Below are 27,354 nucleotides of genomic sequence, written 5' to 3'. Positions count from 1 at the left end.
CTGAAAGCATGTGAGCAACATGCGTTAATGCGCGATAAAATAAATATCGCCGTTAATAGTCTAATGAATTAACGCGAAATTAACGCGTTAACTTGCCCAGCCCTAATATATATATATATATATATATATATATATATATATATATATATATATATATATATATATTGAAAGCGCAAACTATTAATTTTTTTAGAAAGCCTATTTTTTTTTGCTTTTAATTTAATTTTAATCTAAATAAGGCCACAAACCTGGAGTCACTTTTACTCAAAAGCTGACTTGGCTAAATAAAGCAGTGGTAGAATTTAAAGAGCCCCCCCCCCCTTTTTTTTTTAACAGAAATTAGAAAACGTAAATTATATTATTAAAATAATGTGCATTTAGTTTATGAACTAGCAGGTAAGAAATAAACAATTGAACAAAATAATCTTTTTGCATAATACCAAAAATAATGTCCTTTTTTCTGGCCCAAAACTACTTCCAACTTGAGAATTTCGGACCCCGAAGGTGAAAAGTTTGGACATCTCTGGTATAGTGAAAGTTTAAACAACTTGTCAGAAGGTCAAATAAACAGTTTCTTCCTGAAGAGTTCAAAAGCTTTTGTATGCAAGGCAGCCATACTGCATGTTGAGTTCAAGGTTGGGTGAGAAAATGTCAACTTTCCAGGTTTGAACTCCAGCTTCAAGCTTGAAAACTTAAAAAGTGGAAGATCAATTAGATCACAGATAACTTGTGTGTTAGAACGGTCTAGATAAAGTCCTCACTTGGTGTCAACAAATGGCAAGATTTGGAAATAAACGTTCAAAGATGGTCCTCATCCAATCTGATTGAGTTTGAGCTTTTTTGCAAACAAGAACTGGCAAAGACGTCTGTCTCTAGACGTGCCAAGCTGGCAGAGACACAAACCAAAAGACTTGCAGCTCTGATTGCAGCAAATCGTGGTTCTACAAAGGTTAAAACACCTTTTAAAGCAATGTATGATATGTCTCCCATGTCACTGTTATGCCCTACTTCGTGTTGGTCTGTCACATAAAAACCCCAATAAAACCAATTGAAATTCAATACTTTTGCAAAGCACTGTTTCACATTAAACCAACTGAAGTACGTTGTTTAAAAACAGGGACCGAGGGAGCAAATTGCATAATACATCTGGAAAGGGGATGTCAGTCAGTAACTACCCTGCTTTCCCAATGCTTCACACAGACCCACTTTGATAGAGAGAGGCTTAGGCTATTTGTTCTAACACGATCAGACCCCCATTAAAGTGGCACAAATGCTGCATTCATTTCCTCCTCGGACTTGGGCAATAAATCTCCACACAGTTACCGACTGTAGAGAGCAGAGAACTTCAAGGAAACCTCAAGGGAAGCATTGTAAAACACATGTGGCGGACATAATGTAGTTTTGTAAGCTTTGGTGGGTCCTCATCAGAACCGTGCCCTCGTGTCATGTCTAAAATCAACAGAGGGGAGGAGGGGGAGAAGAGGAGGAGGGGAGGTTGACGTTGAGTGCGCCGGAGAAGTGTGCAGGGGATGGAGGGAGAGTCGTACGAGCACCGAGAGGCGGAGATTAAAAGAGCGCACAGGAGAGAGATAAAGGGAGAGTGTGATTAACGATGGGTGACAGCTGATCATAGAGAATGTTCTCCATGTGGACTCGCTCTGACTGCCTGTCGGAGTCAATCAGGGGAGCTCAGTCATCTTGCTACAAAGGGAGAAAGACCTGATACACCTCTGTGCTCCACAAAGGCAGCAGCCTTTCTAGCACTGCTCTTCTTCCCTTTAAACCGCCACAAATACAGCCTGGTGAAAAGTTTGCATACGCTCATTATGGAGTTTTAAATTATTCCTTCCTTAGGTTACATGCAAGTGGGAATACATACATACATACATACCTCCCTGCTAATATTTGGATAAATGTCCCTTCCTAAGTTGCAGAGAAACCACATACTTTTTGTAGCCATCAGCAAACTCCTGGCATAACTCAGGCTGGATATTTGACAGATCTAATAGAGCTCATTCAAATTGTTTGGTTTCCTGGCACACATCCCACCTTTAAGAATAGTCCACAAGCTTGAATAGAGTTGAGGTCTGGGCTGTCCCTGAAGCTTAAGAGTAAACTAAAGTTATCCCTTATAAAACCTTTTCCTGGTCTCCTGGTCTGTAAACACCTCCTACCAGGCTCTTCTTCCCCAGAAAACTGAAACGGACTGGAGTTTCCGCTAAAAACTTTTGCTAAAAACCTTTACATGGCTACAATAGAAAGCATTTTATGTCTCAGCATAACTGTGTGGCATGGGAGATGCACAGTGCAGGACAGGAAGGACTTAACACAGGTGGTGAGGACAGCGCAGGGGACTGTGGGATGCCACCTGCAAGAACTGGACTCGGTTTATGCAGCAGGAGTCCAGAGAAGAGTCAGATGCATTGCCACTGATCCCACCCACTGTTTGCCCCTCTTCCATCAGGTAAACGTCTCAGGAATATCAAATCCAAAACCATCAGACTCAAAAACAGCTTCTTCACAAAAGCTGTGAGGGCTATCGCCCCCTGCTGAGAAGACTGTTATACATCACAATAACACATATTTGCACACTCTAATTTATCGGGAATGTTTATTTGCACAGTTCTGTATATAAAGGTTTAAGTTTACTGCACAGAATTTACTGCAGGAGTGAATGCATCATGGGCAGGTGTTTGTCATGGTGAAAAAAATTTCACCATGGTAACACGCAGTGAAAATAAAAGATTCCTGGTGGGATTGGATCATTGTCCAGTTGGACGACAAAATTGCGTCCCAGTTCCAACAATCTAGCTTTTAGTTTGAGGTGAAGCAGAAGAATTTGGAGGTAGTTCTTCTTCCTTATATCGCCTCCATTTTGTGTAATGGATCAGTAATACTGGCACCAAACCAGACTCACAGACTGATGCTACCACCACCATGCTTCAGACTGGGTGCAGTTAGGTTGGAAAGCCTCACTTTGACTTCTACCAAACATTCATCTTGTCATTGTGGAATCAGAAATCTCCCTATTTGTTTTGTTGAACCATAAAACCTTTTCTCCCAGAAGGCATTTGGCTGGTTCATGTGTAGAGCTGCAAATTGTAGTCCCATTTTTGGAGCAGATGCTTGTTTCTCAGTCGGCCAGTCCATGGTCAACCTCACTTCATTGTGGACAGTAACACTGGTGTTCCAGCAGCTTCTAGCCTATGATTGGCTTGAACTTTGATGGTTTCTGGGTCTTTGTTGAACCTCTTTTCATCTAAGGGTGACAATTAGGGTCAGATGTTTGAAACTTGGAGGCAAATTGCTGTTTTAACTCCTTTTGATCCTACAAGTACAAGTCTTGGGATGGATTTAGCAGATGAACATAAAGCTTTTGGGAAGGGCATGGCCTCACCTATATCAAAAATGTGTGAACTATACATTTAGCCAAATATCAGTGGGGGTTACAGTGTATGTGTAAGCTTAAATTCATAATGTTGACCCTCTGCAATTATTAAAAAAATAAAGGGCAGACTTAACATGAGATTGATGCCCATGGTTTTAAGGCTTTTATAAACATAGACAGAAGGCAAGTCCCCCACCCTGTGAATCCTGAATGATGGAAAAACTGCATTCAAGAAATTTAGATGCTCCCGAGGGATCCAATTACAGTAATTGATGAGTTTACAAGACGTTTGTCGAGCTTTGCCAGCATTCTTCATTTGTATGCTGGGGGAAAAAGGAGAATAAAAGGGAATATTTCACCACAGAGAGACACCAAGTTTTCTTTGGATGTGTTTGTGTGGGGTATGAGCAGGGCACTGAAGGGGAGGAGGGGGTTTATGCGCGGCTCCTGTACATTTCCATCCTGGCCGTCTGAGGGCCGTCTTCACAGACAAAATGACATGATGTAAAGGATCTGCTGATGCTAATGTATAGCAGATTGTTGGAAAAACCATATAATCAGACAAACAGATGTGAGCAAACTTCCTGACATCAACGTCACTGCAATGAGGCGCGGAGCTGCGCAAATGACTGCACACACGTGAGCAACTGAACCCACAGAGTCTGAGCAGTGCGATTTCTTTAGTGCAGCGACTGCGGACGCATGGGAACAGTCAGCATTACTGGATGTCATCAAGACCAAATAAAAGATGTCTTTACTACTATCCCCTCTTATCTTTCAGCTATAATCTGACCTTAAGCTAATGATGCACTAGCAATATACACTCAAACTGAGAATTACTCTAGAGGGAATTTTTTTTTCATCCACACCTAAATCCTCTTAGGGTTAAAGTGTTGTTTTCCAGAAAAATAAGGTTCTATTGTATTTTTATTTCCAAATGTTTCGTTGCACAAACATTTGGAAATAAAGGCGGCCACTTGCTGTAACTCTGAAACGTTTCATAATGTATCATATAATATCCAGGGTTTCAGAAGCTTTTTAAAAAAATAAATCTTGTTTTCTTGAGCAGGATTCTGTATGAGGTTATGAGTCAATATCTTACCTGCAGTAGGTACGTCATAGCAGTTCAATGAAACATTAACCAATAGGCATTTAAAATGTCATCACACCTAAATTGAATGGTTACCTACATTAATGTCTTGTCAAGGTGAGTTACAGATGGATGTCTAATGACCCATCTATGGTTATTTACAATGAAAACTACGGTAATTTTCAGTGGGTAACAGTTGTATGTTAGCCACAAACTGGTTTAAAAAACAACATGTTCAAATCAGTCACAGAAGTTGTGAAGAGCTCAGGGAGGACACTGCAGGATGTTGATGATGAGGAAAACTGTCAGCAATGAGATGCATGCTGTATGGAGCGTTGCAGTGTAGCAAGGCAACACAGATCACAGGACTTCAGCCAAGGGTATTTTTAAAGCAGTGCAGAGAAGTCTGACTGCATTGGAGCCACAGTCTACACAGTTCCAGTTTCTATCCAGCCAATAGTCTCTTCATGGTGGGTCACCTCACTTTGAGATGAGCTCCTTAGAGCCATCCAATTTTCCAGCTCAACCTTATTTATTTCCATACCATGATAAACGGACCATGGGGTTCTTAAACTGTTTTCTAGAGTCAATTCCTTACTTTTCATGGCTGAAAATCATATGAATACAAAAGTTTAGTTAGAATTAACTAAAAGTATTTTATCCAGTTCAGACTTGATGTGCAAAAAGCACAAATTGGCTGGACGGATATTTTTATTAAACACATCAAATAATGCCTGAAATAAAAAAAAAAATCAATACTAATTTATTTAACTGTACTTTTCCAGACCTGGAAAATACTTCAATCCCAGACTTTTCCTAACTGGACAGCCACCCTGTGAGTCTAGATTGTTTTAAAGAAAAATTGCAAACCATTGAACTTTTTCTTTTACATTTTCCATTCCAGGAAACGGGCTTTACAATTGGTGCTAAAAATAACGTCACTGTAATAACTTGGTTGTAATTGAAGTTTGACTGCTATTAATAACTCCAGCAATGCCATAAATTTTAACAGTGAGTAACTGAGAAAAGGGCTTGATAAAAATATCCAGTGGTGTTTATCAGTCCTCAATGGGGAATGTCCACTATGCCTGGCTTAGGCGTAACTCCGCCCGGCCTGAGGACTGTGGCACAGCATAAAGCATATGTGCATGAAGAGCTGCAACATCAAACCCACCTGTTTTACCGCAAATGGCCTCGTAGACCACCTGCTGGCCGCTTGACACGGAACCACTGGCTGAACTCCCCGAGGACATCTGCCTGTTAAACAGAAACAGCTTAAGCATGAACAAGGACTGAAAATGATTATTCTTTTAGAAAGTAATGCTAGGGGGAAAAAAAAATAAAAAAAAATAGCCCAACGACTATTTATTTCTGGAGCCCTCCAAGGACTCTGGAACTAAACATCAAAATTAAACACGAAAGCAACAGTTTCTCCTTGCATGTGATTGTTTGAGCCGGTGTCCAAACCCTCTGACATGAGTAAAGAGGACTCAGATGCAAATAGTTGCTCTTTGTGTGCAGCCTGTGGAGCCCGGTGAGGCTAAGTGTTTACTGAGTGCCTCTCGAGGGCCATTGTGACAAGAAGGAGAGAAATTCCTTCTCCTTGTCCGGGGTGACGTGATCATCGCACTGGCTCGGCTACGCTGGTGATTACCGACTCGAGTCGAGCCGCAAGGAGAGGTTACAAACATAAAGAACCTGTGGAGTAATTAGCAAATAAAGTGGTGTATTTACCTCTCCGGGATTCATAAACAGGTCTAAAGATTACAGAAACGAAATTAAATCCCTCTTTTCGCATAATTGCACAGTGAGTGCAGTGTTTTCCAGAAGCACGCTATTAAAACAGCTACTGAAGCATAAAGCATGAGCAGACATGTCTGTAACTTTATGCATTAAATCTGTTGAGCATTTTTAGGGGGAACAATAAATAAAGCTTAGCTGGCATTAACCTCTCGCCCCGTAACAGCAGCATGCCAAAGGAGCATTAATAAGGTAATGAGGGTACACACTGCCTCCTTGTAAGGGGCTGCACAGTTGTTCTTTCATACCATTACACAACCACAAATAGAACTGGCCCACATTAAGCGTGGCATACCTCGACAGGAAGCAGCCCCTTTCACATTGAGAGGGCGAGGGTGGGGGGGCGCTTGACCTCTGGGTCCTTTCACATCACTTTCTTTGTCAACAGTCTCTCACTCTGTCACTTAGAGTCAGGCTGCAGGCGGATACGCCGCAGGTGAGAACCGATTCTGAACCTGCAGGGTGTGCGGATGGCTCTTCGCGCCCAACGTTTGAGAGGCTCTAACAACTCGCTCAGATCTGGAGTTCCCGCGTCCCCAAACGTCGTTGCGCCCTGACCGACAACGGGGGATGGAGTTTAACCATAAACGCACGTTTGGCGGCTTCTGTGCGTTTCCGCAGCATTCTACGAAGATGACTACCGTTGTGACTGACGAATAGGGAGCGAGAGCGGCAGCGAGGCTGACATTTATGGCACTGGTATAATTGTCACCCTATTAGTAATGCCACACGACAGCACGGGTTTCCGTAGTTACAGCTGCGACTAACCAAACCTTGCAAACAAAATACCAAACAGGCTCATTTATTTGCGTAACAAATTGCTGCTTTCATGGCCTTCGCTGAAGTCATACCACTGAGTCTTTGCAGCCCCTCGAGTTGGCAGCTGTGGTATGTTGATAGAGCAAAGAGAGGGCCCTGCCCTGCTAAGTACGCATGATACCAACAAGCTGCAGACCTGCTTCGACCGAGCACGCTCTGTGGCAGCCGAGCTTAAATTCAAAGGCTGAGGGTTTGTATAGGGTCACTACGGTGCCTGCAAAAGTATTCATAGCTTTTGAACTTTCCCCCCCTTTGGTGACACTCCAGCCACAGACTTCCACAGATTTTAGATGTAAGATTAACAAAGCAGTGCATAATTATCAGCTTCCAAGAAAGGGATGCATTAATCTCTCATTTTTCTACAAATTCAAATCAGAAAATGTGGCAAGCGTTTGCTTTCGGTTGATCCAGTTTTTCTCTGCAAGTACATATAAAAGTCTTTTGGCTTCGTTTCTACCAGCTTTGCACATCAAGGCACAACATTTTTTGCAAGTTTCTGCTGAGACCTGGCTCAGTCACATTAGATGGAGAGCATATGTGGACATCAATTTTCAAATCTTGCAACTGATTCTCAATGGGATTTAGGTCCAGATTTTTGACTGGGTCAATCTGCCACAGGAATATTCTTTGATCAAAACCACTTTTTTTTTTGTAGCTCTGGCAGTACGTTTGAAGTCTGAAGCCTCCAACAGGTTTTCGTCCATGATTGCCCACCTGATATGACCCCAACCATGTCTCACTGTGCTCTGACGATGTAAAGCGTACGTTATTACATGATCACTTTTGGGAAAAAGTCTAAATTTTGGTCCCATGTGACCAGAGTACATTCCCAAGTATCCTCAAGTGTCGGTGTCCTGCAACCTTTAGACACCTGAATCAAACGGCTAAACTGCCTCACTAGCGTGCAGCCAGGTGCTACAGAGATCTGCTAATGGGCTAATACTGGAGTGTTGAAGCAGAAACATATATAAAAGCTGCAGGACTGGAGTGTGAGACCACGGCTCTGGCCTCTTTATGTGTCCAGTACACAGTTTGTGGCGAAAAGCCAAAGCTCCAGGTTTTGGAAGAACATAAAAAGGATTTCTTGTGGCTTTTTTTCCCCACAACAATGGTGTTCATAATGCCAATCTATAAATATTTTATTTACCTCTAGCCCCTCCAGACTTTTAAAGGTCTCTTGTTCTGTACTTGATGATCTTTTTGCCCGGCGTCTCAGTTTAGGTGAATGGATATGTCTTTCAGCAGTCCTCTGTGAGACGTTAGACGCTTTTAATGTGGTTTTATAACGCGAGTGCTTCATACTTCTCCACAATTCATCCCTGACCTATTTCCTGAGTTCCTTGGTCTCCATGATGCTCTTTGTTTACCAGGCCTTCACAGAGCAGCTGGATTTATACTGAGATTAAATTACACACAGGTGGAGTCTATTTACTAATTAGGTGACTTGTAAAGGCATTTGGATTTTATTCAGGAACACCAAAGTAAAGCGGGCTCTTTGAAAACCATATTTCCTTTTTCCTTCCACACGACAATTTAGACAATAACTGCCAATAACAATTATGTCGTTCCAACACATAAAACCCAAATCAAATATATGAAAGCTAGTGGTTGCAATATGACAAAACGTAAAAAAAAGCTGAAGGGGCTTGGGAGGTTTTGTAAGGCAATAAAAGCTAAAGCTGAAAACGAACGGGGATAAGAGTCAGCAGTTCCAGATACAACTGAAGCGGGCGGCACTCTGAAGAATTTCACGTGTTAGACCTTCAGAGAGATTTAACAAACATCAGCAGTGCACTTATTCATGGAAAAATCCTGGGGAACAAGGGATGGAATATGTGTATCAAACAATAGTTTTACAATTTGATATAGGACGGTGTTTGGAGAGCTGGACAACCTTGAACTCTTTGAATACATCCAGCACAGTGATTCTATTATAAGTTGGAGCGGATTAAGCCCGGCGCTGGGATACGTTTCAGATGTGCCTCAATAACAAAGGTATAGAGTTGCCCCCCGAAAAAAAAAAAGAGCACTGGAAAAATGGGGAAGCGACTTATTATCCCTCCATTTTTCTGGAAACAATCATCTTCTTTCTTCTGGACGGGGTTTACTTTTCTCTGTCATTCTTTATTTTCCCATCTCTTTATTCTCTCTTTTCATTGTTTCCATCAGCGCATTTTTTTGCTCCTGAAGCTTCCGTTTTTCCCACACTCTCCCCTGTCACACTGGTCGACCGCAAAAATGCAGGACAGAGCCGAGTGTGAGGGGGGCTCTGGAATTCCACATGCAGAAGGTAAACACAGCGACTGCCAGGAAGACACACACACACACACACACACACACACACAGGAGCAAATACAGCACCTACACGGCTCGCCATGCTATATCAGCCATTATTAACTCTTTCTGTGCCAGGTAAGGGTAGTCCAATGTGGCAACATGCTTAATTTAACAGATGCCAACGTGTTTAACTAAGTACGGGTTGGAACAAACAACAAAAAATAACCTGACAGGTATTTTTTTAAAAAATTTTTTGGATAATTTGCAGTGAAGGCATCCGGTTGTGAACTGGCTGAACAAAGCTGAAAAGCTCGTCGCCAGCACGCTTTAAACAAACGGCCAGCCGCTACCAGGAAGGCCTGCTGCTGTTGTGTAATTTGGATAGACGTTTTAGTAACGCGGGCGTAAAATTAGCATGGGAAATAGCTGGCAGTTGAGCCTGGTTTCACCCCTTTTGCTTTGTATTTGTCTTTCTGTACTCTTCACCTTATCTCCAAGCCAAACAGGATTTAAACGGAGCCCAGAGCGCGAGCCCTTCCACTGAACCAGATTCTGTTTATGGTTCAGGCAGAAATCAGGCCTGTGATGAGGTTGTTTACCGAAGGCGCAGATAGAGCCCGCGGCCAAAAGGCTGGGAGCGGCCCGCTCCACACATGCTCTGATCCTCATTAGCAGTAGCTGTGTCCGCTTAGATTCAAGGATCCACTGAACCCCGTCTCATTCCACAAGCTGGGACACCACACCGCACCTACGGTTTTATAAACTACACGGTAATGTTGTTTCATTCACCATTAAGTAAGAAATACAGCAGTTCACCTGCAGGACTGCACTTACTTGATTAGGCGCTTTGTTGCCGTTTTCCTGACCTGTCCGTCTCGTGCGCTGCTGGGTGGCTTTGGAACAAAACCAGGGCCGACGCAGGTCTGGCCGTGGCTCGGCCGAACATGTAAGCTGGACGGTGGACAGATGGGGGACTGTGTGGACACCTGGGCGCTTGGAGCGCTTGTCTGGTCCTGAAGCTGGGCCTAGGACGAGGAACAACCAATATGACTTAGCTAAAACAAAACGTGGCGAGCATTTCAGCCTGTAGGGACAGAAGAATCACTCAGATTAGTGACAACAGTTACTGCACTGAGTTGTGGAAATATTCATTGCTTTTGACCTTTTTCACATATCGTCGCATTAGAACCACAACTATTGGTTTATTTTGTTAAGGATTTTGACCGGGCCACTTGAACAAATAGTGCTTTGGTCTAAACCTTTTCATTACAGGTCTGCTTGTAGGTTTGGGGTCACTGTCCTGCAGCTTCCTATCAGCTCTCGCCAGCTTCTCTGCCCCTGCTGAGATAAGACCCTGCTTTCTTTCAACAGTCTTGGTGCCACTCTTCCAAAAAGGCCACATTTGTTGAGTGTTTGTCCAATAGCTGTCCTGTCAACAGATTATTCTGGTTTGGATCTCTGCAGCTCACCCAGAGTTACCTTAAGGCTTTAGCCAGTTTAGCTGAATGGTCTTGATACGTTCGCAGTTGTGCCCTATTCTTTCCATTTTTAGATGATGGGTTGGACAGTGGTTTATGAGATTATTGTCTGTATTGCTTTAAAACCTTCAGTGGCGCAGTGGTTAGCGTACACAACCCATGAACAGAAGGCCTTAGTCCTCGACGTGGCCGACCCAGGTTTGACTCCGACCTGCGGTCCTTGGCCGCATGTCTCTCCCCCTCTCTTGTACCCCCTTTCCTGTCAGCCCACTATTCGAAAAATGACCCACTAGTGTTGTAAAAACCTAAAAAAAACAAAAACTAACTCTGCTTTAAACTTCCCCAAAACCTCATGGCTGTGTTTCTAAGTCTTCATGATGCTGTTTGTTCACTAATGTTCTTTAATACACCTCTGACAGGTGTCTTCTGAAAGAAATTGGCTGCATTGGATTTCACTTTGGAGTATAAAAGTGAAGATGGCTGAATGCAAATTCATGTCATAAATAAGATTTGTATTTGGAAAAAAATAATAGAAATAAAAATAACTGAATAAAATATTTAAAACCATGTATCCATAAACTGCTTGACGTTGTTGTGGCCCAAAACATTATATTGACGTTTCGTGGTTGTAACGCAAAAAAGTTACAAGGGTATCAATACTATTAATCCTCAAAAGAGGGAATTCCCTTATTCCATGTAAGAAGTCGGATTAATAATTTTTGTGTAAGCAATAAAAGGCAAAAAGGCATCCAGAGGGAACTTCATGAAGCTTGGATGAGAGGTGGAGCATGCATCCATGAGAGTAGTGGACTCTTAAGGATAAAATAAATCAAACCACTCCAAAAGAGGCCAGCGGAAGTGTAATCACATTTAGAGTGGGTTAGTCATGGAAAATACTGTGGCCTCTGTTTATTAAGGTGAAGTATCAAAGTGCTTGGCATGAAAAAGAGCAGATATTAATGAAATGCCATCTAGTCTCAAAACAAGCCTTTTTTTTTTTGCAGTTGGCTGCACTGAAAAGCGAATTCCCCACATTATTTATTTGTTTATGGAAAAGCTCTTCAAAGGCTTGGGAAGGAGGAATATGCTGTTGTCTTTCTGACATAATTTTTTTCAGAAGCACATTTCACTCGGCCCATGCAACAGTAGGGAATGCTTGGATGCATTCCTTCCACATCTCGTGCCCGTGCTATTTTTCTCTGCTGCTTTATACGGCTATCTAACATGCTAATGGTTTTCCAGTTTAACAGCGTAGCCGTTCAAAGGGCCGACGAGGTGACATGAAATATCTCGTGTAATTCCTGTGTTGATAAATGAGAAGCCGGGGTTTCCAGGTTGCAAGGCCTATGGCCACAATTCAGTTTGAACGGGGCCAGCGAGGGCACCTTTCTTTGGCTGCCAGGTGGCTCAGGGCCAAGCCAGCGGAGGAGCCGAACAGTCTGCACCCAGTAACTAGAACGTGGACTGGAGGGCCGCAACAGATCCCCGTCTCTTTCAGACTCCGAGCAGCCCTCATGAAAACACGTGAGCATTCACAATCAATAGAAAATCTGTTTCTGCATCTTTAATTGATCTGGGATAATCAATTATGTAAAGTCTGCCCAGGAAAATAAAAACAAACACTGTGACTATACGGGCCAAAGCACATTTGATTAAAAAAAAAAGACTAAAGTCCATCATTAATGCTGCTAAAGACACAAACTCCTGAACCAATCAACGGTTGATCACTGCCAAAGAGCTAGGCTTTCTTGTATAATCTCTTAGAGTAATTTAGATTAGTATTTCTCCAGGCTTTCTAAGGTTATTTTAAAGCTTTTATGTGGACATTGCCTAGTCTTTAATCATTCAGTTCCTTGCAAAATTATTCATACCCTTTAAGCAAAGTATTTCTCAACGATTTTATCTGAGAGACAAACACTGAGAACCAAATTACCATGAAGTGGAAGCAGAAGGTCACATGATTAACATTTTTCTACCAATAAAATTCTAAAAAGTGTTGTGGATAGAGCAAACATGAAATTTGATATGTTAAAACAAATCCAGTGCATTCAACTGCTTTCAGAAGTAACCAACTTTTTAAATAGCATTCACCCAAGTTTACCAAACAGCATCCTGAAGGCCAAGGATAAAAAGGAAATAACCCACGATCTGAAGATGTCACAGAGCCCTGTTCAAGCCAAACTTCCAGAAATGGAAAGAGGACAACACACAAGCAAATCCAGATATCGATCTAAACTGACCAGCATTTATCAAAGAAGGAACGGAAACTGTGGAGAAGCTGCAGAGCCACAAGATATCCCTGTAGTAGATAGAGCAAATGTGTGGAAAAAGGTGCTCTGGTCAGATGGGAGCAAAGTTTATGTGTTTTGGTTACAAGCAAAATGAAACGCGTAGAAGAAAACATATAAACAAGCAGCCAGAGCTACATTGGAAGGTTTAGGTTTAGTTCCAGGCATGTCTTTGAGTTAGAATGGCCCAGTCAAAGTCCAGACCTAAATACAAATGAGAACCTTTTTTTTATTATTATTATTATGATTTTATTTTAACAAGCCCTCTCCATCCAATGAGACTGAGCATGAGCAACTTAGAAACAATTTCAGATGTTGGTAGAGACACACCCCAAAGCTGACTGAAGCGAGAGGCGCCTCTACAAACTAGATAATTGGAGGATGAACGCGTAAATGTTTAGTCGCAGAACATTTTTAAACCATGCAGTCTTTTACTTTCCCTTTATATGTATGCACTACTTTGAGTTGCAAACAAACCCAATAAAAACACAGAGTTTGCAGGTGTGACAAAATGTGAAAACGTTCAAAGGACTATAAATAACTTTGCCTAGCAGTGCGCACCAGTTTTTCCAAAGGAATAAAAGCTGCTGAAATCCATTCATATTTTTTGTTGCCCTAATCTACAAAAACCTCAGTTTTACAAAAAAAACAGATAGCACTTTGAGAAGAGACAAAGTGATTTCCGGAGGATTTTAGAAATATCTGTATGTTATGCTGTGTGTCTTATAAATAATTTATAATAATGGGCTTCAGAAGACATCATTAGTCTACAAAAACTAGAAAAGATGTACAACTGTTGATTAATCAGAAAGTGAAAAAAACACTAAGCTCTAGATCTGGCTGTCGTCTTTAGGATTTTTACAGGAATAAACATGTAATATATAGGTTTCCCCCTTCACTTTTGTGTTAGTTTACACATGAAAACCGAAACAAAAATACAAACAAGTAAAAAAAATTAAATCTATTTCAAAACGTTGACCTATAAGTATAAAACAAAAAGTAGAGCAAAAACAGTAAAAGACCATTGGAAATCAAAGAGAACCATTTTGTGACCCCAGTTTTTGCAAGAAGGTTGGTTCATTTGAATCCAAATATAAGGACATTAGGAGTGGATCAAAATAATTTTTTCAAAAACAAAGGAATATTTGGCAATTAAACATTAGGTCTGACAGCTTAGTGCCGTACAGCACGTTGCCAGAAGAGACAGAGTGGGTAATTTCACTGAATAATGTATAATGAGCCGGATCATCTGGGGATTGTCTAAAATTGTAGGACAATCATTTCCAACCAGTATCATTGTAAACCTTCTCATGACCTCAGTTTGTAAGGTTTCAACAAGCAATACTTAAAAAACTAAAAAAAAAGCACTTCAGAATAAAGGACAGCTTACAGCCTCCGTGAGTCTAAATTGTTACAGAACATATTAGGCACAAGAGAAATGTGTTCAACTGTGTTCAGTCTGTGAGATAATAAAACAAAGGAGACAGAAAAACAAAAAAAGTTCATGGATCATTCCTATAAAGTTGCTTATGCTCAGCCAAGCCAAAAGAAATACTGCCTCAATTACATTAATCAAGGCCCTATTAAGACCATTAAAAACAATAGTGAAAGAAGCAGTTTGCTAAGAACTGATTGGAAAACAATGGATCCGTCTAATTACTGCACGCTGTCAACTGTCCCATGACCTTTTCCTTCCTCCACTTCTCTCCATCATTTGAAGGACTCCAAGAAACCATCTTGAAAATGAGTTCATGCATCCGGCTCAGCTTTCAACTCTCCTGCTTTAAGCAGACATGTGAAAGGTTCAGAATTACAGCTTTCATGGCCGGTCCGACATGAATTCAAGTGTTGCTAAATTACAGTTGGTGACAGTCATCCACCAAAGTTGTATTTATGTTGCAAAAAGCAAAAAAAAAAAAAAAAAAAAAAAATGGTGCTCAAATCTGACATAAACTTGGCTGGAAAGGCTGGAGATTCCACAAAGAGAATCCTACAAAACTATTCACACCCTGTGACGTCTTTGAACATTAAAAATACTACATTCTATTTATTTTACTGGGATTTTAGATTAACACAAACTAATGCACAATTGAGACAAATAAGAAAAAGATGATTTCATATTGGTTGTTGTTGTGACTAAAAGTCTGAAACGTGTGTCTTCCAATGAATTTAGCCTTGCTGAGTTGTAGAACCGCCTTTAACAGTAATTACAGCTTCAAAGCCACGGTCAGTCACGCTGGCGCTTTTGTGAACAGCTATTGTCTTCTCAGGTCTACAGTTTGACTGGGTCACCATACCGCATGAATAGGCTTTCATCTAAACCACTCCATTGTAGCTCTAGCCGCATGTTTAGGGCTCGTGTTCGGCTAGGTAAACCTTTGTCTCCACTCCAACTGCAGCCTGTAACTTTTTTTTACCCATCAAATCTGACCAGCTCCCTCATATCTGCTAAAGAAATGTGTTCCTTCAGCTTGATGCTGTCAGCGTGTGGGTGGGGTACAGAGGAGATCATTTGGTCAGCATGATGTACAGCTGGACTTGTTGGGGGGAACTTTTAACCCTGGCTTTCCACGTACCAATGTTGCTAATTACAGGTCAACATTTATCATGAACACAATTATTGTAACGCCTACACCGTAAATTTTACATGTTCAGTCGCACTCTTATGGACTCACAATACAGTAGCTGTGTTGCCCTGTAGCTCTCTCCATCACTATCGACAGCTTTGCCGCTAGATTTGTCTCTTCACAGGGGTTTATGGTTATCTTTTCACAGTTTACCCATGGGGGCCGTAGCAGGACTTTATATATGAGCTGGTTGTCAGGTTTTGTCTAAATATTGTGTTTTGTGTCTTTTTTTCTTACTCTGTCCTTGTTATCCCTCTTCCCCTGTCTGTCATGTTTGGCATCAGTTTGTAACTAATATCAAAGGTGGCTTTATAGGTATAAAGCTACCCTAGGTAAAGCAAATATGTTTGGCACAACTACGACAGCCAGAGCTCATTCTGCTTGTCCATAAAAATAGAAACGACACGGGAGGGAAAAATAAAATTATCCCATTTCACTTACAACCCATGGTTCTGGCCCATTACGCTGAAAGTTTTCAAAGCTACGCTGAAGTTAGACCGTTAGCGTAACGGTGCTACGTTCTAAGCCAACAGTATGACACGGATGTTTGAGAGCAACATGGAAAGGTCAGTAAAGCTGTGGAACGTGTGTCAGTAAAGTTGTAAACCTCCCAAACAACATAAGGTAATGTTAGCTTGAACATAAGGTAACGCTAGCTGTTGTTAGCTTGAAGGAGAGCCCGGTGACGGGGTTCTGTTTGGACTTCCCTCCGTCCCCCTAAAACTGTGTCTTGGTTGGTTTGAGGCGGTGCCAAACTCCTATGATATGCACAATGAATTGAACAGTGCCCATTAGGAAGTTCAAAGCTTGAGATATTACTTTAAACCACGCTAACCCTGCTTTAAACTTCTCATCAATTTAAATCCTATCCTGTCTGTCGGTTTTCATGATGCTGTTTCTTCACTAATGTTCTCTAAAAGACGACTCTCCCTGTGGCTCTACGCTTCTTCAGGAGGAGGGAATGCTGCTTGACTTTGATGCAATCAACTGGGTTCCCTTATATAGGAAATTTTTTGACCAGTCTGTATAATCTGATTGAATTTAACTTTGGAAAGTGCCTTGAGATGACATGTTTCATGAATTGGCGCTATATAAATAGAATTGAATTGAATTGAATTAAAACCTCTGAAGCCTTCACAGAACAGCTGGATCACAGTAACATTAAATTACACAAAAGTGGACTATAATCAATAACTAGTTCTGAAGGCAATTAGCTGAATAAAATTTTATTTATGGATATCTGAAAAACAAACGCACAGCAAAAATTTCAGACTTATTTTAAGACTTAAAAAAATCATCTAACAATTTCTTTTTACTTCCCAACTATGCACAACTATCACATACAATCCCAATAAAATCCACAATAGTTCTGGTTGTAACATGACATAATAAGATAAAGTGTAAGGGGTGTAAATAGTTTTCCAAGCACTGCGTTTGCTCTTCTCAACTGCATTCCCTGATTCCAAACCTAACAAAGAAACTCAGCCAAGCAAAATAAACTTTAGTTAAGGAGTCATGCTTGGCTTTCTGGAAATGAGCTCCTGATGAAAACGATGTTGCCCCCAAACACCATTTTGTTAAGTGGTTTGGAAAAAGATTTGCAGAATAGTAAAATATTTAGCAGTTTATTAGTAAAAAAAAAAAAAAAAATTATTTCGGAATTAGCCAAAGCAATATTTTGCACATATAGGAGTTACAACTATCTTCTTCATATGTACCTGGTGTCTGCGGTGGTCCTGGTCTAAAACCCGATGAGCCTTTAATCTCTGCTGCTGCAGCTGCTGGATAGCAAACTGCAGCTGGTAGCTTCCTTTGGTTGGCTGATTTCTCTGCGCAGAGCTTAAGCCCGTCACCACACCAGGGACAGTCTGCATGTGTGTGTCCCGGATGCCCTCCTCGTTTTTCGATGGCCTGCGCACAATGAGAAGTAGAGGTGATGAAAACAGACTAAACTCATTAATCCTTACTCTTTGTCTGATATATCTGAACCACGGATGCAGTCTGAAGAGTGCCATCAAAACATCGGCCTGCCTCAGTTTGGAGGAGTCATCTTTAATCGCTATGAGTGCACCCTTTGGTAGCTCTGGAGGGAGCAATAATAGGATTCTAGCTACATCTATTCCTCATTTCTCTATTCAAACAAGAGATGTAACAGCAGCTAATAAACTTCCTCATTTCTACATGTTGAGTAAAAAACGTAAAAACTAGCCAGCTTATAGCATCCCAACAAGTGGCTGCTATGCCCACAGAAGCCCCAAACCAAAGTGAGCAGATCAGGGTCGAATCAGAGGGCAAGCCTGCGGCAACCAGGGACCAAACTATAAAACCTTTCTTCTTAGCCTCAGTACTCCTCTGGCTTCAGGCTTCATTCACATCACAAAGCCACAAGCTGGAAAGAAAAGCTTTTGACGAACTGCACGCGCTTGTAACTGGATTATCTACCATAAGAGCTAATCCTGTTTCAGGCTCTGTTGTCTTCATTTCCCCGGGGTAAAACAAGAGGGGACCACCGGGCAGGAGGGGGAGAGAGAAGAGAGGAGAGAGAGAGAGAGAGAGAGAGAGAGAAGAAGAGAGAGAGATAGAGAGAAGAGAGAGAGAGAGACACAGAGAGAGAGAGAGAGAGAGAGACAGAACAGAGAGAGATCAACACAGAAGAGAGAGACAGAGAATAGAAGAGAGAGATAGTGATAGATAGAGATAGAGAGAGAGATAGATAATATATATTAAAGAGTAGATAGATAATAGTATATAATAGAGGATAGACACAAATAATATACTACACATATATATATAATACATAATAGATATAGATATATATATATATATTATACATAATACATATATAATATATATATATATATATACATATATATATATATATATATATATATACAGTTATTTCCAGTCAAGAAATTAAAATATGCATTTTAAAAAGCTTGATTGTCAGATTCAACATACCTTTTGTTTTGAAAAAGAAAAATTGAGACCAACCTATATATCGGTATTAAACATACTTTCCAATTAGCTCAAAAGTTTTGCATGAAATGTTCTTAATTGGTCTTAAGCAATAATCTAATCTTAAATGCTTTTGCTTTTATTAGCTGAGGGTGGGAAAAATCATAATAATTATAAAAAATCATAATAATAATCATCATAATAATAATCATCATAATTAACAGGAATAAAGGGTTTAAAACATCATCAGTCTGTGTTAATCCGTATAACATGCTTACCTCAGAGTTATTGAAATAAATTAACTTTTCAATAATATTCTACTTTATTGAATGACTGTGTGTATATATATATAAAACATGAGCCAAAAATAGTGCCATAAAGGGAGCTGCTAGGAAGAATATAATACAAAAAAGGGAAGGAGAAGAAATGGCATACATGTACGGTTAGACAAATGGGAGCCTTGGGGGTCTTAACAGCAAAAAATGTTTTTGGAAATTCCTCCCATGCATGCAATAACATTTGTCCATTGGTCCATAGTTAAAGAAAACACAGCAGACCTAAAATCACAATAGCTGCAGTATTTTTAGAACCCAACTATGATAAACTCTGAAATTAGAATCCAGTTAATCTTAAAGAACAATGCAAACTGTGGGATAATAATCTTGCGACGCTCAGGAGAAAAAAATACTCCTCATCCTGAGCGGCCAAACAAAGACACAGGGGATCTTGAACCCATGTGAACATGCAGTCCGCCCATGCGTTTCTCAGTTCACATAATGGCTCATATATTGCAAAAACAACTGGTGTGACCATGAGCCAGTGAAGTTTTTTTTTTTTTTTTTTTTTTCTAAGCTTCTGGAAACAAAGGCTCGTTTGTAAAACCTTATGAGGCCTGAAATTCTAAAGCTCTTGGAGACAAAACAAGAACTTGTTCCTTGTTTACAGCAGTTATTTCCTCCAACTTGACCACTGTTTGCACACTGGACCGCCAGGTCCTTTCAGTGCTGCTGTTTTATTAGCACACACTCTATATCACAGTAAGAGCATAGGCGTTTACGGAGTACACTGTCATTGTAGAACCAAAAAAACAAAAAAAAAAATGCTAAATCTACAGAATACGAGGAATAAGTTTTAACATAGCAAATCAATGAAATAAAAAAAATCATAATTTAAAAGAGAAAAACAGATTTCATCTGATATTCTCATCACAGCAACTCAATCTGTCCAGGACTAGCCTCCAATTAACAGAGACTGCTCGTGGGTGTCGCTTTACTCCCTGCTGCGCTTGCCGTCTTTTAATATGCTGATATCACTTACTGTTGAACAACAGAGCAGGACGGGAGCACATGTGCAGCATCAATCTAAGTTGGAGTGAATGTGGGAAAATGTACCGTTTGAGATGACATCATGCCAGACTATCTCAAAGCCCTGCCTGGTCAGTGTAAACATCAGACGCCTCAAGACTGAGAGGGTATTTCCAGCCATTAATCTGTGTTTGTTTATAGAGCTTTGCTGCAACAACATGACACAGAGGAGAAGCATTCTGGAAATGCAAAAAATGACCCATATTTAGGGCTTTGTTCAGTCCAGCGATGCCAGGAATGCTTATGCTTTAGTTGGAACAAGCCTGAGAAATATAGGATTGGAACCTACCAATAGTCTGTAAAGTCCTAAACGTCATTACATGTAGATCAGAGACAGCTCAAGGCGCTCTGCCAGACTATAAAAGGCAGAGACAGACAAGCTTGGTAAACATGGTGGAAATGTATGTAAAAATAGCTCTATATCCTTCATTTCATGTCTCTGTCTAAATGTTGTATCCATCCATTAATTTTTTTTTCATCCTCACAAATGATTCCATCCATCTTTCAATATATTCATTAATCTATTTTTTCATACTTCCCACCCGTTTGATTTTCCCTCTCCCATCCGCCCCTGTTTTTCCTTCCATTTGTCTATTCATCCAATATCTGTAGTAAATAGTTAACGTCTTCGTTGTATCCATTCACCCTCCTTTAAGCGGGGAGTGGTGGTCCAGTGGTTTGAGAGCATGCCGTATTGTGTCCTGGAAAGGCTGCAAGTTCCCCGGTTCAACTCCCAGAGACTGCCACTCTGGCTCCCTGAGCAAGACCCTTAGCCCCAGAATGCTCCCCGGGCGCCGCACAGAGGAGCCCACTGCTCCCTAAAAGGGATGTGTTGAATGCCAAATGGACAAATTTCATCAATGACAAATAAAGTTGATGATTATTGTATATTATAATGTGACCCATCCATTTGTTTTCACCTCTTGTGACTCAATATTTTTGTAGAACCACATTTTGCTGTAATTATAGCTGTGAGTTTGTTTGGGATATGTCTCTACCAGCTTGCAAATATAGCAACGAGATTATTATTATTATTTTTTTTACATTCTGCTTTATGAAATAGCACAAGCTAAGTGAGACTGCACAGAGAGTGTCTGTAAACATCCGTTTTCATGCTTTCAATTAGCTTCTCAACAGGATTTAGGCCTGGACTTGGACTGGGCCATTCTAACATAATAATAGGATTTATTCTGCATGTGGCGTGTCCTGCAGCTTTATTTCTCCCTCGGCACAGCTGAATCAAATAATAAGGTAATTAGCAAAACTACTTAGAAGGTAATTATGAGTTGCACTCTTTATTAAATACTGAGTAATAATTCAAAGATAGTTACTGTCGATTTTGTTGCAGGAGCCTTTTATATCTGCTGGATAACCAAATCTTCTCAGTGCAATTTCTGCTGTTCTTACCTAAAGGCTTCTCCTTCAAAATATAACATCTGTTACCAATCAGAGCGAATAAAACTTCTTTTTAAACTCAAAGGAACAGAGACATCAGATAATTTTTTGTGGTCCATTGACTCCCAAAGAATTCAGACACTTTTACAGGAGTTTTTCTGATTAGTCAGGAGAATGGCTGACCAAACTCTTTTGAAATATTACACCGTTGCAATACATTACAAGGCACTGAATAAAAAAAAATAAAAAAAAAATAAACGTTCTTTGAAAGTACAGTTTCTAACGTTTGTATTCTATAGAGCTGTGGAAAAGAGAAAACTAAAAAAAACATACACTTTACAGTTATCAAAAGAGGACAAAATACGAGGAAATTGTTGGAAGTGTTCATTTGATTAATTTAACAACTGCAGCCAGTCTAGAAATGCTGACTATTAAATAATTCAGATGTTGAGATTTATCAGAAACTAAAACCACCGGCGCTTCTAGCAAATCAAAGCCCTGAAAACAAATAATTCACCGTATTAGTTAAGAGCTAAAGGCAAGCATAGTTTCTTGCAAAACGTTTTTAAATGAACGCCTAAAGGATTTGATGTGCAGTTGTATTCATCTCTCCTCAGTCACTATACCATAGAACCACCAACTGCTGCAGTTACAACTCCAGCTCTTTTAGGGTATGTTTTTACCAAGTTTGCACAACTACAGACTAAATATTTCGCCCATTCTTCTTTTCCATAAACCTTTAGTTCAGCCAGACTAAAAGGAGAACATTAGTAAACAGTTAATTCTCAAGTCTTACCATAGATACTCAATTGAATATCGCTCTAGATTTTACTTATTTCTAACATCTCTTGGCTTCTTCTCTCATTAATACTCGCCTTGCTCAGCTGGTCAGTTTCAGTGATAGGGCCAGGCGATAACTCAATAACAATATATATATTGATCAATAGACGTGTGGTACGATAGGAAAGAAAGGATCAATAAAAAGTTCAACAGAAGAACAGCTTCCCTTCCTTTTGCATTCTAGCCTATCATGTAGGGTAATACTACAATCACTACATCCTCCCAACCAATCACAGACACAGACCCAGGAACGCTCTACCACCAAGCTCCGCCCCCTTCAAAGAGTTCAAGGAGTACTCATTCTTTTTTCCTTTTTTTTTTTTAAAACTTGCAATTTTGGTAAAAAGTTTGTTGAATAAATTATCGAATTGTTTGATAATTATCGATATCGTGCAATAATAATTTTTATTTTATCGATGTGCTTTCTTCTCTCTGTCCAGCCCTATTCAGTGGACAGAAAATTTGCAGTTGTGACATACACTACTCTGTATTTACAGAGAGATAGTAGAAACATGGAATATTTAACCCTGCTTTAAACTTTATTCCTGTCTGTAGAGTTACTAATGCTCTCTAACAAATTATTTATACAGTTTAAATTACACACAGGTGGACTTTTTTTTACTAAATTGGTGAGTTCTGAGGGTTGTTTGTCATATTTTAGGGGCATATCTAAGGGTATCAGAGTAAAGGGGCCCAAATGGCAATAAAACTCTTCATAAATGTACCAAGATGCTTAAGGCCGTGGCTGTGAGAGGACATGCTGTATGATTGGAAGCCCTCCGATTGTCAGCACACAGGATGAGGCACGTGTCAGAGTGCTGATGCAGCATACCTGCTAGATCCTGGCAGCGGCACTTCAAAGAGCCGCACTGGTCTTTGAAACCCATCAGACCTCACCCCTGTGGTTGTTGTTTAAAAAAAAAAAAAGCGGCAGTGTGCTTAACAGCTTCAGCATGTTTGGCAAAACCATAAGTCCAACTGTAAGGGGGGAGGAGGTTCAGGAAATTCTGTGTTTTATAAATCAGAGTGCATATGAAATCAAGAGAATTTCTCCTAATATCATATTAAAGACATTTCAGCACAATAAAAGTACACCCATTCGAACATTTATTGTCGGATGAAAGAACAACTTTGTAAAAGAACATATGGAAATAAAATACGTAAAACTCAGAATGAAAATGTGATCCGTGACGGCACTGGATCCCTCAAACTCTGATTTCTGTTTCTAGAGTGTCACATGAAAGAGGTGACACTCTAGAAGATGAAGCCATCTGTTAAATGACAACTTCTCTTCTCGGTTGGTGGAAATAAAAACATTTTAAAAGTGGAAACGGCCAGACATTCCTGGAATACCCTGACAACTCGATACATTTAAGGACTGGACTGGAAAACCAGAGTCAGAGATCAGGGCCAAGCTGTCTGAGGGATTCCCATTCACATATTAACAAAAAAGTTAAAGAGGAGGCTGCTGATCCTTACCTCTCTTTGTATCACACCTTTCGCCCTTTTAGTCATGTGTAACAGGATGATACTCCTGGTTTATTACCACATTCTTTAACTGTGATTTTTTTTTTCCCCTTTCTTCTCATTATAACGTGACAGGAGTGAGAGAAGGGGAATTTCACCAGGCACAGAGATAAGACACACTTTATTCGTACTCTTCGGCCAGAGGAAGTGACGGCGCCTGTCAATCAATCTTGGAGGCTTGCCTGTAACTGACCAATCAGCGATCTCAATTTGCCCTGAAGTGAAACGGCCCTTACCTGCGGGAGCTGCAGGCCCTTTACCTCCGACGACATTGTAGGGATTTGACATTGCGGTCAGAGAGACTTTGTTAAGAAACTTCAGGAAAAAAAGTGCTAAACGATGTCAGCAGGGAAAGTGCAATTTGTTATCCCAAATGTTAAGAGGGTGAAAAATGATAACGAGAAATTATGAAGATGGATACAGGCAGGCGGTCGACCTCATCAGCAGCTGAACACAAGCTGTTCAGCTGTGTTAAAGGGGAGACTACCGTATGTTCGTCTGACTCTGAATGAAGGCAACTACAAGCAACTTTTTTCATGATTATCATATGTAGTGGTTATATTTAAGGGTAATGCTTCACATTAGTTCTGATGAGTTCTATGTATTGTGTATTTATGTATGTTGCAACTTCTGCTTGCATAAACTGAGTCTTTTGATAGCTATGATCACTTAACTGGGCATTTATTAGGTAGTGCAAAGTAAAATGTGCGTTCCTAATAGATAATTTCCCTGTAAATTCTTACCATGGATGGCTTGAAGGCAGCATGAAAATTTATACAGCAGGCTGCAGTAACTATTTTAAGTTACAAATATATTAATTTTTGGTTGGGTACAGTTGGGTCTTTAAACTTTAACTTCAATTTGTCCCTTAAAATAAAATCACTTGATCTACGACTCCTTTGACATTTTTTCACTTGCCTTCTTTGCCTTAATGTTGGTAGTTAAGGCAAAAATGCCTTAATGTTGGTAGTTAAGGCAAAAATAAAATCTCACAATTTCTCCAATGTGAGATCAATAAAGACTATCTTATCTTATCTTAATGCTTTTTGTAATGCTCACTATAACGGCTATTACTCTTTGTTTGTCGGAGGTTAGATCTGCCTGAAGTAACCTCAGCATGGGAGGAGCAAGCTCACAGTTGCCGTCAGGTCAATTGTTCTAAAGTGTTTAAAATGTGGGTACCTATATGGTTCTTAGACATAATTTTATCTACCTAGGCTATTTTTGTGGCTGTTTCCGTTATGGGGGTCTTAATCCAGATCCTTTATGTCAGATTGCTTTCCTTGACACTGAGTGGGTCCTCCTTCTGCAGGAGTGCTGCTGTGACCTGAGGACACAGATCTGCACCCTCCTGAACAGCAGAGTCCAGAACGGGATTAAAAACTGTTAGACCAGACTAAAACAAAATTAATCTAATTTCAGAACAATTGTACTTTAAAAGACAGTAGGAATAAAACCAACTCCAAGCTTTGTAGAAATGTATAGACTGGTTTTATAGTGGATTTTAAATTAATTCTGCTGATCCTGACTATCAGCAGGAGAAAGAAAAAAGGAGTTCTGTATCACAACTGGCTGTCTAAAGACATAATTTATGGCAGTTAAGCCCTGAAATTAAATTAAAATATTTTTTTCTCAGAAGTATGTAAGAGTTCACAGATATTTAATTATTATAGCCTACAAGATACTGTATCTCATAGAAATAGAAACCACCCACATGCAGCAGCCACAGCAACATGTGTGCTATGTTCAAACTTAAAAATCACTAAATGATCAACAGTCTCTGCAGTTTTTATTGCCTTACTGTCTTGATCTGGCCTGTCTGCTGTCTTCATCCTGCCACTCTTCCTATGCTCTGTTTTCATCAGTTTCATTCAGCCTGCCTCACTAAAACGCCTGCAATCAGGCTCAATCCAAACCCCTGGTTTCTGCTCCTCTCAAACTCACCGCAGAAAACGCCAGATTATTGAAAGATTTTATGTGAGTAGTTGTCCAGAGTTTTATTTCAAGCCTGATAACCACGTCATAGACCTTGTTCTCGTTTTCTAGATTCCCCTCCCTTGCCTTGTCGTTGTCAGACTTCTACCAAGCTTCTGATTTCTGGACCATGACCTGGATTTATACCACGACTAACGAGGATTTAGTCTGCCCTGTTCTGCTCTACCTGTGTATGACCCAAGCCTGTTCCCTGAACTCTCACATCAAGCTTTTGCCAAACAAACCTGACATCACTGCAGTGAGTAAAGCAGCTCCTTTCAGTGCCAGGTCTCCAGCCTGCTCCTGTAGACGTTTCCTGTCTCCGTCAGGTTTCTAGTCTTTAATAACGAACCTTTTCAACGCAAAACCGTATCTGGTTTGAATTTCGGGTCTCCTGCCTGTCTGGTTCCTAATACTTACGGTTGTATCTTGAAGCATAAACACTGAAAAAACATTTTAATTTTACTCATTAAAATCTCTTAAAAAGGGAGTTTGATTACAGTATAAACTGGGAGATGATGTAAACAAAATGTAGGGGATATTAAACCAATGAGAAATGCTACGCATCCTCCCACTACAAAGCTCCAACTTTAGGTCAGGGTCCATCCAAAAAGTCCTGCCTCCCTCCCAGGAATGTTTTTAGGTAGATTTCTACCTGTAGAACTGTGATTTGGCCCAGATTTCTGCAGGGGAAATAATGAGTGGGGGGAAAAAAACAAACCTGGTTCCTGTGGAAGCACAATTCTAGTTAAAGCCCAACTAAAAAGAGAGCAAAAGGACTGTTTCCCGGCACAGTCTTGCACCAACCTGCCTGGAGGGGCAATTCCAACAATTTCTAAGCTTAGCTTCTGTCCAAGACCATTAAACAGGCCGTCAGAGTCTATTGAGCATGACCAAGTAGGCTGCTGCAAATTAAGTTACAAGACTAAAGTTTTCAAATAAAAGAATTACAAGGACAGCCGTTTGGTCAAAGTGAATAATATGTCTTACTTGTACAGCATCCTGTACATTACACAAACACTACAGCAAAACAGGAAGATGAAGCTTCCATAAACACACTTTAACACATAAAGCATCCCTAATGAATCTAAACAACGAGGATAAGTCTATCAGCAGAAGGACATAATGTTTAGAAGAGTTAGTATGTGTGCTCAGAGGACAGCACAAATAAGCACAGGGGTTAAACTGGACCAAAAGCAACATCAACGTTTTCATAAGGCTGCAGAGAGCGTGTTTGCTAAATATAAGACTTTGATAACATGGTAGATAACTTTCAAGTGTCATTTAATGAAATAAGCTATTAAAGGAATCAAGCTTATAATACAGATAATAAACAGTTCCCCAGAGTGAAGGCACTAGACACAAGGAAGGTGAAAGCAGGACTTTAGCCATGGAGTTTGTTCATTTGGCCACTTTATTTGGTACACCTTCCTAGTACGTGCCTTGAATTAATGGTCTGTTAATAGAAGGCGAGTAGGATCAATGCTTTCATGCTTTATTATACCAAACTCTGATCCAGCTATATCTGAAAC

The 27,354-nt window shown here is 40.3% G+C and overlaps 1 protein-coding gene across 9 annotated transcripts in view; it reads right to left on the bottom strand.

Annotated features, from left to right (window-relative positions):
- Positions 1–27,354, bottom strand: part of ttll5 (tubulin tyrosine ligase-like family, member 5) — a 77,038-nt gene that overhangs the window by 3,474 nt on the left and 46,210 nt on the right. For all 9 annotated transcript variants that reach the window (XM_036150368.1, XM_036150370.1, XM_036150372.1 and 6 more), the window contains 3 exons: positions 17,486–17,678; positions 10,209–10,399; positions 5,653–5,735 (listed from right to left, as the gene is read on the bottom strand). In XM_036150368.1, the coding sequence (XP_036006261.1) occupies positions 5,653–5,735; positions 10,209–10,399; positions 17,486–17,678 (467 nt within the window). The remainder of the gene's footprint in view (positions 1–5,652; positions 5,736–10,208; positions 10,400–17,485; positions 17,679–27,354) is intronic.

The sequence above is a fragment of the Fundulus heteroclitus genome, chromosome 19, assembly GCF_011125445.2.
Source record: "Fundulus heteroclitus isolate FHET01 chromosome 19, MU-UCD_Fhet_4.1, whole genome shotgun sequence".
Lineage (NCBI taxonomy): Eukaryota > Metazoa > Chordata > Actinopteri > Cyprinodontiformes > Fundulidae > Fundulus > Fundulus heteroclitus.
This window is presented reverse-complemented; position numbering and strand designations above follow the sequence as displayed.